Source organism: Seriola dumerili, unplaced genomic scaffold (assembly GCF_002260705.1).
Source record: "Seriola dumerili isolate Sdu_G_001 unplaced genomic scaffold, Sdu_1.0 BDQW01000025.1, whole genome shotgun sequence".
Taxonomy (NCBI): Eukaryota; Metazoa; Chordata; class Actinopteri; order Carangiformes; family Carangidae; genus Seriola; species Seriola dumerili.
This window is the reverse complement of record NW_019174280.1, coordinates 4216870-4230863: the sequence shown is the minus strand read 5'-3', so window position 1 is coordinate 4230863 and position 13994 is coordinate 4216870. Positions and strand designations below refer to the sequence as shown.

Sequence of the window (13994 nt, the reverse complement as noted above, 5' to 3'; positions counted from 1 at the left end):
GGGTTCAGAAACAAAGGGCAGCATGGATCTAGCCGCTCCCTGTTTTTATTACAACGCACAAATTAGGATGTCAGTATTTTCATTATAGTTTAGCTGAGGACGGGGCGAAAATAATCTTAATATGTTTATAGAGCGTAAGTGGTGTTGTTTGTATGCTTGAGCAGGCTTGTGTCGTTAGTGAACACAGTGGCTAATTATTGGCATGACAGTTAGTTAAAACCGAGCGTGTGCACTGTTTGTTGTCTGCTGGACGCTTGGAAAGGGTGTGAAGCTCCGGCAGATTCAAAGCTACAGATTATAGTCAAATCATAAACAGAGTTCTACCAAAAAGAAAGTAGATTCTTCTGAACATGACACAATTAATAAAGAAAATGTACAATTTTTAGGATGCTGTCCTTTTATTAGACGCTTTAGGGAGTCAGTCTTGTTGACAACAGACTGAAATATCTTAACAACTATTCAATGGATTGCCTTGAAATTTGTACATAAATCCATGTCCCCCTCAGGATGAATTATAATAATGTTGGTGATCCCCTGACTTTTCATGTTGTGCCATCATCAGGTCAAATTTTCAGTTTGCCCAGCGCTTATGAAAAATACCAGCAAAAAATGACATTCCTATTAGCCTCAGCTGTAGTTTGCGTCTTGTTGAAATTGCAAATGTTAGCATGCTAACACTTGAAACTATGATTGTGAACATGGTAAACATTATACCTGCATATTAGCATTGCAACTGTGAGCTTGTTAGCATTCTGACATTTGCATTAAGCTCTTTTTTTTAAACCACGGTTTGCTTAGTTTGGTTTCTAGTATTGCACACTTAGCTTTGATTAAACAGGCTGTCCGTAGCATTATTCAAAAGGTTACCCCGGTGATTGTCTGGCTATACTGTTGGCCCTGCTCACTCCATTTTTTCAGTTGTGCTATAACTCAAGTTAACTCAGATGGTGCAGTTTCAACATCAAATCATTGGAAGTAGTGAGCAAGCAGTCACAGCTTCATGCTTAAACACAATTTAAACAACATGTTTAATGGCTAAATTCACCCATGTAATTCTTATCTTCAGTAATACCCTCTCTACAGTAATACCCTCTCTTCAATATGTCTGGAATTACAGTAGTTAATGGTTAACAGACTTTGGGTTACAGAGGGGCTGCTGACCTGTTTATGATCAGTTGGACAAATCTCTGACAGAGTGCAGAACAACATTGTTAACAGTCACAGGACCTAAACTGCTCTAAGTGCTGTCTTGATTTTAATTTCTTCTTTAGTTGATTAAAAAGACCTTTTTTCTCTTTTTCGCTGGGAACAGGTGGGAATCCCTCGTTGATCCACTGCAATAATATCACAGATCTAAACTCAGTCATCAGCTGCAGATATAAACATTAGGATGCATCTGCTCGTCTCTTTGTCCCCTAATCCCACCCCAATATTCAAGACTGCTCTGAGTAATCATTTCATTTTTCACTCTGTGTAAACATGTTTCCAGAAAATCTGATGAAGCAGAGTCAGCATATAAAGTGAATATAGACATCAGGGGTGCAAGATTGTCACCTTTCAGCAAAAACTTTGGACCACAGATTCACTTCCTGTTGCATTATAATTACCTTAATTGGCTTATAATACAATATGTCAAGCTTGGGACTGTTGATTAACCTGATGGGGTTGAGTTGTTTTGATTTAATGAACACTAGCCATCGCACTTTGGACGTAACGTTAGGTGTTAACGTTATTTCCATGGAGTCTAACATTAGCTAGCGTACCTGTTATTCCAAATCCCCCCTATACAACATTACTGACATTAGGGCTCTGGGACTACTCATGTATTCATTTTGCTGACAATTACAAGATAAGTTGAGCTCCTCACCAAAATGCCAACTTAACGTTAGCCCCTGATGGTTCCATTTTCTTTCTACTAAGAATATTAGTAAGGCTAATACTGTCATAATAACGGCATGATCAAATCCAAAAGCAAATAGTTTATTTAGGAAGATGAGACTCATTCATGAGACAGTGTGACATTTAGCTAAAATGGACCGACATTACTCTCTCACCCACTCACTCACTACACTAGTTGACTGTTATCGTTAACCAAAACACTAGCGGTACCTAAAACTTTCAAGACTGCCCCAAATGGCTTTTATTTTATACCTCCAAGTGAAACATTCTTGCAAAATGGGACCTGTAAATGTCACACTCTCTTCTTTCCAACAGTTTGTTGACTACAGCACATTGGAAAATAAAACACTGGACACTTTGTGAATGCAAATGCTAAAGATGAGTACAGTGCTAGTGTCCTGCCCCTACCTGGACTGAACACTGTTACAAGCCCTGGTTCACCAGTGATCTGAAGGATCTGCTGAATAAAAAGAGGAGAGCTTTTAGGTCTGGTGACAAGGACTAAGTGAAAAGGGTACAGTGTGATCTCAAAGTGAGAATGAGTGAGTGCAAAGACTCCATACAGACAGAGGCTAGAGAATTAACTCCAGCAGGACAACATCAGGGACATGTGGATGGGCATGAAGCAGATTACAGGCTTCAACATCAAAGGCTGTCAAGCAGGTTTAGCAGCCATGACAGTGCCAACGAACTGAATGTGTTTTTCAATAGGTTCAACACAGGAACCCCAGCTGTGCCTTCTCACACAGGACCAGTCTTCATAAACCTCTCACATCCCTTTTCCACCAAGGCAGTTTTAGGGCTGGTTTCGGAGCCATTGCCTAATTAATCCAATGAACTGGCTCTCAGTCAGGAAAACTGTAGCACCAACACTTTCTGGTCTAGCAACAAGAACCGCTTATGTCAGGGGCTGGGGGCGGGATTATCATGACCAACAAGACCAAGTAAAACTTTGTGACTGCCATTTTCCAAAATTTGGAAATGTTCAAAATCAACATCAAAATGTTTGGATGCCAGTGTGGGTTCGCAAAGCCAGGAGCAACACTGGTAAAGAGACAATGTAGTCGGCCATTGCTGTTGTGCTTGGTGCTATAGTGTTGCTGGGAAAGTGCAGATGAATACAGATGTGTACAGTGATGTACTTATGTGGCTCATGCAAGCACTATACAGTAAACTTAAGCATAATTATTAAACGTAGTTATTTGTAACTTTTTAGTCTTCTTATATTTTTAATGATAATATATTAAAATAATAAAATGAAGAGCAAGAACATGAAGATTGATGGGGAGGGAATGTTATTAGGACAGATTTGATTTATTATAGGAGGAGAAGAATGATCGTCTGAAACATGATTCATTATTTGTCATAAGCATCAAATCGACCATTCAGATTATAACTGGGGTCATCGCTTCTTTCAAATGTATTAGATGTGACCTAGTACTCTGCTGACAGGTGTGTATATTCTCAATAACATTTTCTCTTTCTGTCCACAGATGTGCCTCCACTGGGTGACTCAGTGTTTCTGGAACTATCTGGATTGGACAGAAATCTGCCACTACGTCTCCACCTGTGTGGTGATGGGTCCTGACTACCAGGTTTACATGTGTGTGGCCATATTCAAACACCTGCAGCCAGACATCCTGCAGCGGACACAGTCCCAGGAGCTGCAGGTCTTCCTCAAGGTGAGGCGGTGCATCAGTACGGCAGTATTATACACAGAACATCCATTCAAGCTTTATCTAGAATTTGAAGGTGGCCTTGTGTATCAGTAGGTGTATTCTGTATTTGTTGTTTTGTGACCTTGGAAATAGCAGTTGACAAAACTATCTCACCACAAGGTCTATTTAGTTTTCAGGCAAAGGATGAACATAGATGTGATCGAGAATTGGTCACTTATTTGTTACCATTCTAAGTAGATTTAACCTCCACAAGCAAGCTTTAAACATTTGTAGCTCTAAAACTGAAAATACATACAAATATTTTGACTACAGTGCCAAAAAAAACCTTGAGGTTACTTTTCTTCATGAAAGGCCATGAATTCCCAACAACAACTTATGAACTGAGGTAACCCCAACACAAAAAAATCTCAATTCAATGATGTCAGTTTACCATTTTATATTCTTATGCTCATGTGTTTTGTCAGACAAGCCTTAATCAGAGCATCACAACTTGATATCATGTAATATATTTTCTATATTGCATATAGAGAATAAATCATCCCCAGGAATTTCGGGCCAGTACAAACTTTTGTTTCCACAGTGAACAATAATATAGAATAGACACTTTTCATCGTAAGGAGACAAACATCATAGCTAACCTAACACGTATATGGAAACAAAATAAATCCCATTTCGGTCTTAAACCTATATCTCTCACTGCCCATTGCAAAAGAAGCTACTTTCACCTCATCCAATTTAAATAAAACCGTCTGCATGTGGAGCGACTCAGGAATTCATATTGTTAAAGATCTATGAATTTGGGGTACATGTGACACCTTCACATGACTACAAAGGAAATGTAATCCCCTGAATACCAACTTTTACAGATATTTACAAATGAGAGATTGTATGTGAAAATCTCCTACCTATATGACACCCTACTATCATTAACCTCTCCATCTTCTGAAAGTTTAAGCCCAGTGGGTATTCAAGTGCCAGATGACATATGAGAAGAAAGTCTTGAACAATACACAAATGCTCAATCATCACACACGGTCTTATACAATTTAAAATACTACTACATAGACTCCATTACTCCAAGGTAAAGATACAAGTCATGTATCCCAGTGTGATAAATGTCATTCCTCAGTGGCACCATCCACTAAATCCACTCTCATCAGCACAACTTTGCTTAGTGTCCTCCTCCCATTTTTATTAATGGGCTTAGTTTACTGATGGGTCAGTATGGCATGTAGTAGGTCAAGCACACAGTGAATTTCAGCTCTCTGCTGGAGCACAAGGAAAACCACTGACGCTTATATAATGAATTTTGAATTCAGTTCAAAATATTTTTTTTCTCCTGTTTGAACAAAAGTAGGAGTTTTCAATAAAAGTCACAGCCCTAATATATGTACAATACATACTGGAGAGATTGCTTTGTGTTTTTGGAAAGCTGCTATCTCAAGTCATACATTAAGGTAGCGTCATTAAACTGCACACAGAACACTTATGTTTGTGCTTTAATGTGTTATGAAAAAAGGTTGTGTTTGGAAGGAGCAGTAAAATTATCTTAAAAGTTGCAGATATGAGTGCCTATGACTCTGAGATGCCTCTACTCACAGATCTCAAATAGGATGGATGTATGTGATGCTTACATATGCTGTATGATCCTTGACACATGCACATGTTCATGTTTTACGTTTGCATATTTAAATAAACGTTAAGTGCAAAAAAGAAAGTTTAAAATATGAGTATGCAAAGCACAAGATTTAATTCACGTTAGTAGAGTTATTCTGCAGCATCTCGGTTGCAGTGCAGCCCGAGTTTGTTATTTGGGCTCAGACATCTGCATTTTCATATGCAAAGTCTGATGCTGTTGCTGCTGCAAGACTACCACTGAATTGTACAGCTCCCCTTGTAAATTCAGCACTCATCCATGATTCACATCTATAATAATGAATAAAAAATCAACTTTTAGAATTTGTTCACAAAACCTCCCACACTGGTGTATTTTTGCCAAAAATATATAGTAAAAATAAGCTTATTTAAAAGTTTGTTTCATTAAAATAAGTTCTGCTCGGTGAATTGCGTGAATGCTCAGTTGAAGAGTGGCCCAGAGGATTTCACAAAAGGTCTAGAGTCACGGTCTCCAAGATGTCTACTTTTACTAATATCCGAAGCAACATTAAACACCGGCTTTGTGAATGAGACATGGCCTGACATCGTCATTACTCATTAAGCATTTCAGTCTGTCTTGTCTCTGGCTGGTAGCTCTGGTGTTAACATCTCCATACCACTGACAGGTTTTGTGAATAAAAGATCAGTTACGGAGGCTTTATCTGAGGAAGTTCTTCTAATGAGCCGTAGCATCAGATACCGCTGCAAGAGACAGAGAGTGTTTGTGTGTCTGTATGTTTGTGTGTGTGTGAGAGAGAGAGAGAGAGAGAGAGAGAAACTTACACACTTGTTGTCCTGAGCTGAACTGTTAAAAGTTTTAGACATGCTAGTTCGTGTCTGACGACCTTATCTCGCGTCTCCTCCTCTGTCTCTCTCTCTGTGGGAACAATGTGAAAGAAGTATTTTACTCAGACAGATGTGGTATTAGAGGATTTTTTTTTAACACACACACACACACACACACACACACACACACACACACACACACACACACACACACACACACACACACTTGCACCCTTCTACACTTATCCTGTCTCACTAGGGGGTATATCTATATTTCATCTAAATTAAAATTTGAAAAGGCAAATGACTTGTTACAATCGCTCTGAGTCTGGTTGGAGCTTAGCTGTAGTGGAGCTGAAGTGTTGAGAATAAAGTAGACAGACAAAGAAATGTCTGCCACTGCCAAAAGTGTCTGTCACCATATACTGTATATATCACTCACATACTGTAGCTTCCCATAGTAGTACAGCGCAGCAGTAGTAGTACAGTACTTCTTGTTTTTCATCACTGCATAACTCATCATTCCGACACATTTAAGGAGGATTTATACTTGTGTGTTAAGAGGTTATGGGGCAGCTTTGGAGCCTGTCCACGTTTCTGCTGTAGCTGACACATACCACAAGAATTTAATTTCAAGTTGAGGCCAGACAGTTTTTAGAGATACGATATGGACGGCCAAGAACTGTGATTGGTCTGGTTTCTGTTACAAGTTTCTGATACCACTGGAGGAGACTGTCCTCAAATGAAAAACAAGCCCATAGGACATTTGTGCAGCATGTTATTATGGCCCATAGTTAGGTTTTGTTGCTAGGCGACATCTAGTGGTCGTAATAATTATGACAGGAGCTACGATTCCCATATGAAACCAGCACTTTATGTTGTTTCTATTATCCATGAGCGTTCAACGAAGTTTACCACGTTGTTATTATTGAAACTATGGCAACAAAGATCGTCTTATGTTGCGAAGGGACTTATTTTAACCCAAAGCCCGATATATTCCTAAACCTAAACAAGCCATGACTGTTATTTTAGTAACCACAGCGACAATCTGTACCCTGCTCTTGGTACAGCCGCGTGTTAATTATGGTAACCATGACAACCGAGGTCCTGTACGCCTACCGCCGTAGGGGCTGTATTTCCGGAGACACTACAGACGGTTGAAAAAAACGACAAATCTGGTTGTTAAGGTCGGAGGACTTGGTGCATTGGAGATGGTTGACATTAACGGCAACATTAAGCCAGTCAAAGAAAGACTCCTCTGTAATGGCTACTTCAACATGATGATGCTCCATGTCACAAAGCAAACCTCGTCTCAAACTGGTTTCCATGAGCGTGACAGTAGGTTCAGTGAAGGTCAGTGGCCTCCCCAGTCACCAGATCTGAATCCAGTCGAACACCTTTGGGACGTGGTAGAACAGGAGATTGGCAGCTTGAAATGTGCAACTGACAAATCTGCAGAAATGATGTGATGCGGTCACGTCAACATGGAGCAGAATCTCAAGAGGAAAGTTTCCAACATCTTGTGGAGTCAAGGACACAAAGAACTGAGGTTGTTTTGAGAATAAAGGGAAGCTCTACCCAGTATTAGTATTGTGTTCCTAATAAAGTGCTCAGTGAGTGTATATTCCTTGTAATGTCACCTTCTGTGCAAACCCAGACTCGCACTGAATATTAATACTGCTCATTCATCATGTGAGGACAAGTCTAAGAAAACTTAGAAATCTTTGGTAATTACTACATTAATTAGCTTACCTAATGATCTCCTCACAGCTAATGGTTAAAATATTGTGAAGATTATTAAGGACATTAAGCAGCTCCTGTCACCTGTTCAGTATGAAAACATCCAGTCTCAACGGAGCTGAACATCGGCACACACTTTGTGTTAAACTTAAGGAATCCATATTTAGACCCTAATTCCTATACACATATGTCCTTGCATCTTTTCTCACCCTCTTTAATTCTCCCAGAGAAAAGAACAGACCAAAAATACTTGCCCAAGTGATTCATGCTGCTTATCTCTACTCTCCTTCATGGTTTTAACTGTGTCAGCAGCTGTTTCCCGTTGCGATTAATGAACTGGCAAAGTAACTTTAGTTTTGATGATTCTTCAGGATTAATCTCAGTCTGCAAAATCTACACTGAAATAAAGAATCTGACAGTCCACTGGGAGACGTCCTGTACTTTGTGTTATATACTCTTTCGACAAGAAGAATAGTGTTACATTTACCAATCTGGTTATATACTTTCACACCAACAAAATATGGATTTAATAGTTTTAAAGTTATGTAGCTGGTACTGCTGACAATAAACCCACGCTTTATTAACTTCAGTAGATCATAGAAGTGCAGTTGGTGACCTCAAATTCGTAGTAGCATATGATTAAAAGATGATTTTTGTCTTATAAAGTGTGTTTTATGTAGTAAAGCATTGGTGCCTGGAGTAATCACAGGAGCCTGAGTCCTCCATCAGACTGAAAACTCATTTCTTCCTGACATTACTTACTCCCCGCTGAACGATCACCAGTCTGTAGTCCCTCTATTTGCTCCCTTTAAATAATAAAAACCCATCGCTCCTTTTGCTCTTAATCTATTTCTTCTCTGTGCACTTCACTCTCGCTCTGTGGCTTTTCTACAGTCACAAAAACATAACCTTACAAATGACACCAAGATCCAGACATCAGCATGGTTTTTGGTTGATGATTATCTTTGGTGATCTGAGGCAGGTCTAGGCCCCAACCAAAGGTCATGAGATGAATTTAAAGTGCACTGAGATGATTTTCAGGGTAGTAGATAAGAAAAGAAACTTAAAATTGGATACAGAAAATTATATTTAATATCCTGACTTGCCCTGAATTGGTGATTTTTTTTTTTTTGTAATACACTGTGTGGGGAAAAAAATTTAAACAGTCTCAGCAGCAAAAGTTACTCTTTGATTGAACTTCTGGTCATATTACAGACATCTGCTTTAACATAAAGTATATAAAGTGACATAAAAGTAGACATTTCTTCCTATTAGGGGATGAAAAGCATAAAAAAGGTTGGGGATCACTGATCTAAGGGAATTAGGCATTACCACATGACTTTTATCTAGCCCTGGAAGACAGTGTAAGTCTGTGGTTCCCAACCTTTTTGGTTTGTGTATTTTTTTTAAATGAATCAATGTTCACATGTGACCTGTCAGAAGAGGTTAAAATGTCTGAGATATTTGTTTAATTTGAATAATTGAAATAAATCAAACTATCCAGCATTTCAGACAAGACTGTGGAGAGTACAGCCACACCAGCAGCTCTGTGAAGCTGCACAGCTCTGCTGTGAGTTAAATGCTAACAAAGCTAATGCTAAGATGCTGATGTTTAGCAGGTACAATGTTTAACACATTCACCACACCACCTTAGTTTAGTGTGTTGACATGCTAACATTTTTAGCACTAAACACAAACCACAATTGAAGCTGATAGGAATATCAATAGTTTTGCAGGTTTGCAAGTATCTGATGACTTGCGTTTGATGGCATTGGATGAAAAGTCAGGATCACCAAAAGTTGTTGAAACATTTCACTGAAAAACACAAATGTCAACCTCACGGTGGCACTAGAGATAAACATCAGAAGATCACCATAGTCAGTAGGATTCATCATCTGGGGGCCATGAATGTCAGCACCACAATACACTGCAATCCATCAAATAGCTGTTGAGATAATTCTGTGGCGGACACACCGACCTACGATGCCAAGCTGCTGGTGTGGCTAAAAATCTAAGTTTAAGGAAGAGTCTGAAAAAATAAACACTATTTAGTGGATAAGAAATAGGCTGCACTGTGAGGTCTTGACCTCCAGGTTAGGAACCACTGCTCATAGCTAATAGCCAGATAGATTATATTTGTATTTATACTGTGTGTGAAAATCTTCAGTCTGATTAGAAAGGGAAATAAATTATCAGGAAGTCTCCAACCTTTTGTTGTGCTCACAGTACTGACTGTTCTCTCTACACCACGTCCCTGTCAGTGTTATCTACCTGCTAAAATAAACCTGTAATTAGATTCTCCAAAAACACATTGTGCAGAGGAGAGTGCTGACACGTTGCAGAAGTCATTAAACGCTGGTTTATATAAATATATATATATATATATATATATATATTTTTTTTTAAAGGCCTTGGCCTGGATAATGACTGTGGGTGACATCATGGCGTTTGCGATGTGTATTGTTATTCTATTATTATTCTATTGTTATTCTATCCTATAATGCGGCGTGTCCTCTGGGTGCAGCGTTTCTTAGGCTGCTAATTGATGATGCCACTTGCACTATAATGCACACAAGTCAGAGTTATTTGCTCTGGTGTTTGTATTGCCCGTGAGGTTGTGTGTTGTCATGACAGATGCATACTGACGCTCAGGCAGCAATTATGGAAGGTGAAATTAAAATCCTGACTGAACAAATGAGCCAAATATCTTTTGTCTGGTCTGATACGTGTCTCTTAGACGGTTAAGATATCTCTGCATATTAAGAAATGTCTCGGTATGTGTGTACCTGGGTGGTAGAGATATTAGTACGTATTAAGAAATCTATGCAGCTGGTTTGTTTTCTTTTCCTTCACGTTAAAACCTCATTAACTGAAGGCTAAGCATGGATGTTGTTTACTGACACGCTGCAGCTCGATCCCTTAGATTTAATTTCATTTCCTGTGACTTTGGAATAGATTGAATGTAAAATATTTTAATGAAAGGGTTACATCGAATTATTCAAAATTCACCTCCTAACAAAGTGAGTGATAATAAAGCAAGCCACCTTCAACCTCAACAACCAAACAGTCTGTGTGCATATTTCTTTAGTTTCTTTCTAACTATAATAACTGCAGCTTTTCACTAAAACTTAATGAAGTGATGAAAATTGCAACACAGTATGGACAAACAATCCGTGCTTTAAACATTACTTTGGACACTTAATATCCTCATTGCTACTTTTAAAGTGGTACTCCAGTGATTTCATATTGCACCCCCATGAAGTGGAGAGACATGCAAGAGACAAAGACAAATCACTCCCTCCCTCATTCACTACTCCCTATACAACAGACAGACAGTATTTTTTTTTAATGTTTACATCTACACATTGCATTATGGGATTTTTTTTCTTGGATTAATGTCCATTCAGTGTATGCTAGGTTTTGTTACTTTTGTGGGCACTATATACAGCATAAACAACACATTCAGAATTTGAATATTACATATGGTGAACTGTAGCAAAATGGTCAGATCAAAATTGAAGATGCAGAAGCCAAGATGTTATTAGTTTTTAGTCTCTAGTATATGTCAAGTTTAATTTCCCATAATGCCACCTGTACCATCTTTTTTCCTTCCCGGGTCTGTCAGACTCCATGCCTCCAATTTGCAACATGGACTCTGTTCTAAATACTGTGTGTAGTCTCCAAATGTAAAGGGGTTAGGGTTTGTTTTCTCAGCCTGTATAGTACCCCATGATGAATCCAGTGACCTTTATGTGTAAAAAGAAACAAAAAACACAGTGGAATTCCCCCTTAATTTGGTACTGAGTCGATGACTACAATAATGTTTGTTTTTCACCTACAGGAGGAGCCAATCCAGGGCTTCAAGGTCAGCAACTACCTGGAGTTCATGGAGGGACTGGAGAGACGCTACAGAGACATTGTTCTCACTGATATGAAAACCGTCCGAAACCCTGTAGAGTAGGAACGTGTTGAATATGTGTCGGAGCTACGCTAGGCATAAAAAAAAGTATTTTTATGTGTTGGATAGATAAACTCTAAACAAATTCATAAAGACGCCACAAAAATCTTGACAGCACAGAACTCCATAACTCGTGTTTGCTCTGTGGAATTAAAGGATAAGTCTGGTGATATTCTATATTTTCTTATTGACAATAAATCCCATGAAATAACCAAAACCAACATTAAACTGACAAGTACAGACAAACGCTGTCAGGAGGATCAATTCCAGTATCAAAAGTATCTGCCAAAGTTTCATTCCCTCTTTGTGTTTCCCTGTTGAGCTGCAGTCGAACAACAGCAACAAAAACAAGGAATTTTGTACTGAAAACACTTGAAATCCACTTGACTCAACTTTGGAATACATTTTTGCAAATTAGCACATTATTGTAGTAACCTTTCCTTTAAGCCAGGGTTGCACTGACTGACATTTTCCTTCATTAGCAAGAACATCATTGCTGTCGTTTTTATTGTTGTGTCAGTGCCAACTACACCGTCATGTTGCTGTAACTACTCGTCTATATACTAAGTGTATATTAATCCACAGCTGAGAAGAGTCTGAAGGCAGATGCTAAAAACTACACTGAACAGCTCTTTTAAAAAAGTGTTGAGCCTGTTGGTTTTTTTTTTTCTTTTGTTTTGTTTTGTTTTAATGAAACCTCATACCTGTTTTTAAAGATTCACATCCTTGATAGGATCAAATGGGCTCGGAGCTGCAGGAAAGTATTGAGACCCTCAAACACATTGTTGGTTTTGGTCTTTTTGTAGCATTTGCTGACTATTACAAAAATACAGAAAAGCCCCTGTCCATCATTAAATGTTCCAGGTGGAAGATTACAAGACGTCCTGCTCCAACACAAAACATTACCAAACTAATTTAATAATTTAACATCATTTTTCTTCTTGTGTTACCTGTAAGAACATTATATTACTGTACATGATGTAAATACTGTGTGTGATTATGAACAGCTGCTGTTTAAAAGACCAAGAGATTGTTGTAAATTAGTATTTTTTATCCTGCAATGTAAATATCTACATTTATAAGGTCTTTTGTATGTGTTCATTCTTGTTCTATATATTGAAATAAGTCTTCTGTTGCAAATGTGAACAGATGTTGATAAAACATGAACCAGTATGTTACACTTTCTATGATATCAAGCATTTGTCCGGACAAAGAACACGTCCATCGTCCTGCAGACTCACCGTCTCATGGCTACGTCAAACATCATTAATGCCTGAACACGCAACAATGCATCACACAGCCTCTTGTGTTTGTGTTCTTATGCAGGCCTTCGTATGAAAGATGCATGAGGAAGGTTGTATCATTGTGATAAACTCTCATTAGTATCCAAAGCGCGTGCGCGCACTCTCGCTCTCTCTCTCGCTCTCTCTCCCTCCCTCCCTCCCTCCCTCCCTCCCTATACCGCTGTCCTGTTGTCCTTCTTCAGACACACTGAGGCCTGAATAATAAATGAGTTCATCACATCATCCATCCATCTCTCACCCACAACAACTGCATTTATCAGGTGGAGGCATACAGTGAGAAACACTGATCAAATGTTTACCCAGTAAAACACAGCACTTCACGCAGAGCATTTCACCACTGAGGTTGTTTCCCATTTACATGTATTGAGCCTAGAATTGAACTTTGAATCTGCATTGATCAGTGTTTGTGGCCACTTGGGGGCAGAACTCCACAACAAGCTGCAGATCACAAACATGTTTTACATATTATGGCCTTGTAAAGTTGTTGAAGCGACAGTGTGAGCAAAGAGTTTCCTAATTACATTAGCACAGAAGCGTGCAGTGGGTTTATCGAAGCTTTTCTGCCGGAAACGAGGCTGATAGAAGAAGTGAGACTGGACCACAGCAGTAAAACCAAGAGCTGTAAAACCAAAACAACGAGCTGAGGGATGCTAAAACGTACCGTCAAGTTTAGGGGATTTGCGGAGTTGCAAGCAACACCTGTCACGCTGCATTAAGGAACGGCCTTTAAAGACCGTTGGAGTGATCATTATATAAACGATTAAATCAAATTATGAAACACATGATAAAGTTTTTTCTTAATTTCATTAAAGTATTTGTGAAACAGCAAACTGGAGACTATTGTTTACGTTGATTGTTGAATCTACATGACATTTCTTGAATCTTGGAAAATGACCTTAAAATTAAAGTTTAAGATTTGTTTTTTTTTTTTTTTTTCGAGAAAAACAGGCTGAAAGAAGGCGGTCAGCTGAT

General features: G+C 38.8%; 1 protein-coding gene across 1 annotated transcript in view; it reads left to right on the top strand.

Annotated features, from left to right (window-relative positions):
• tbc1d32 (TBC1 domain family member 32) overlaps nucleotides 1–12815 on the top strand; it is a 74028-nt gene extending 61213 nt beyond the window's left edge. The window contains exons 33-34 of the mRNA XM_022770350.1: nucleotides 3393–3581; nucleotides 11602–12815. Coding sequence (XP_022626071.1) covers nucleotides 3393–3581; nucleotides 11602–11721 — 309 coding nt within the window. The 3' untranslated portion in view covers nucleotides 11722–12815. The remainder of the gene's footprint in view (nucleotides 1–3392; nucleotides 3582–11601) is intronic.
• The last annotated feature ends 1179 nt before the right edge of the window (nucleotides 12816–13994 follow it).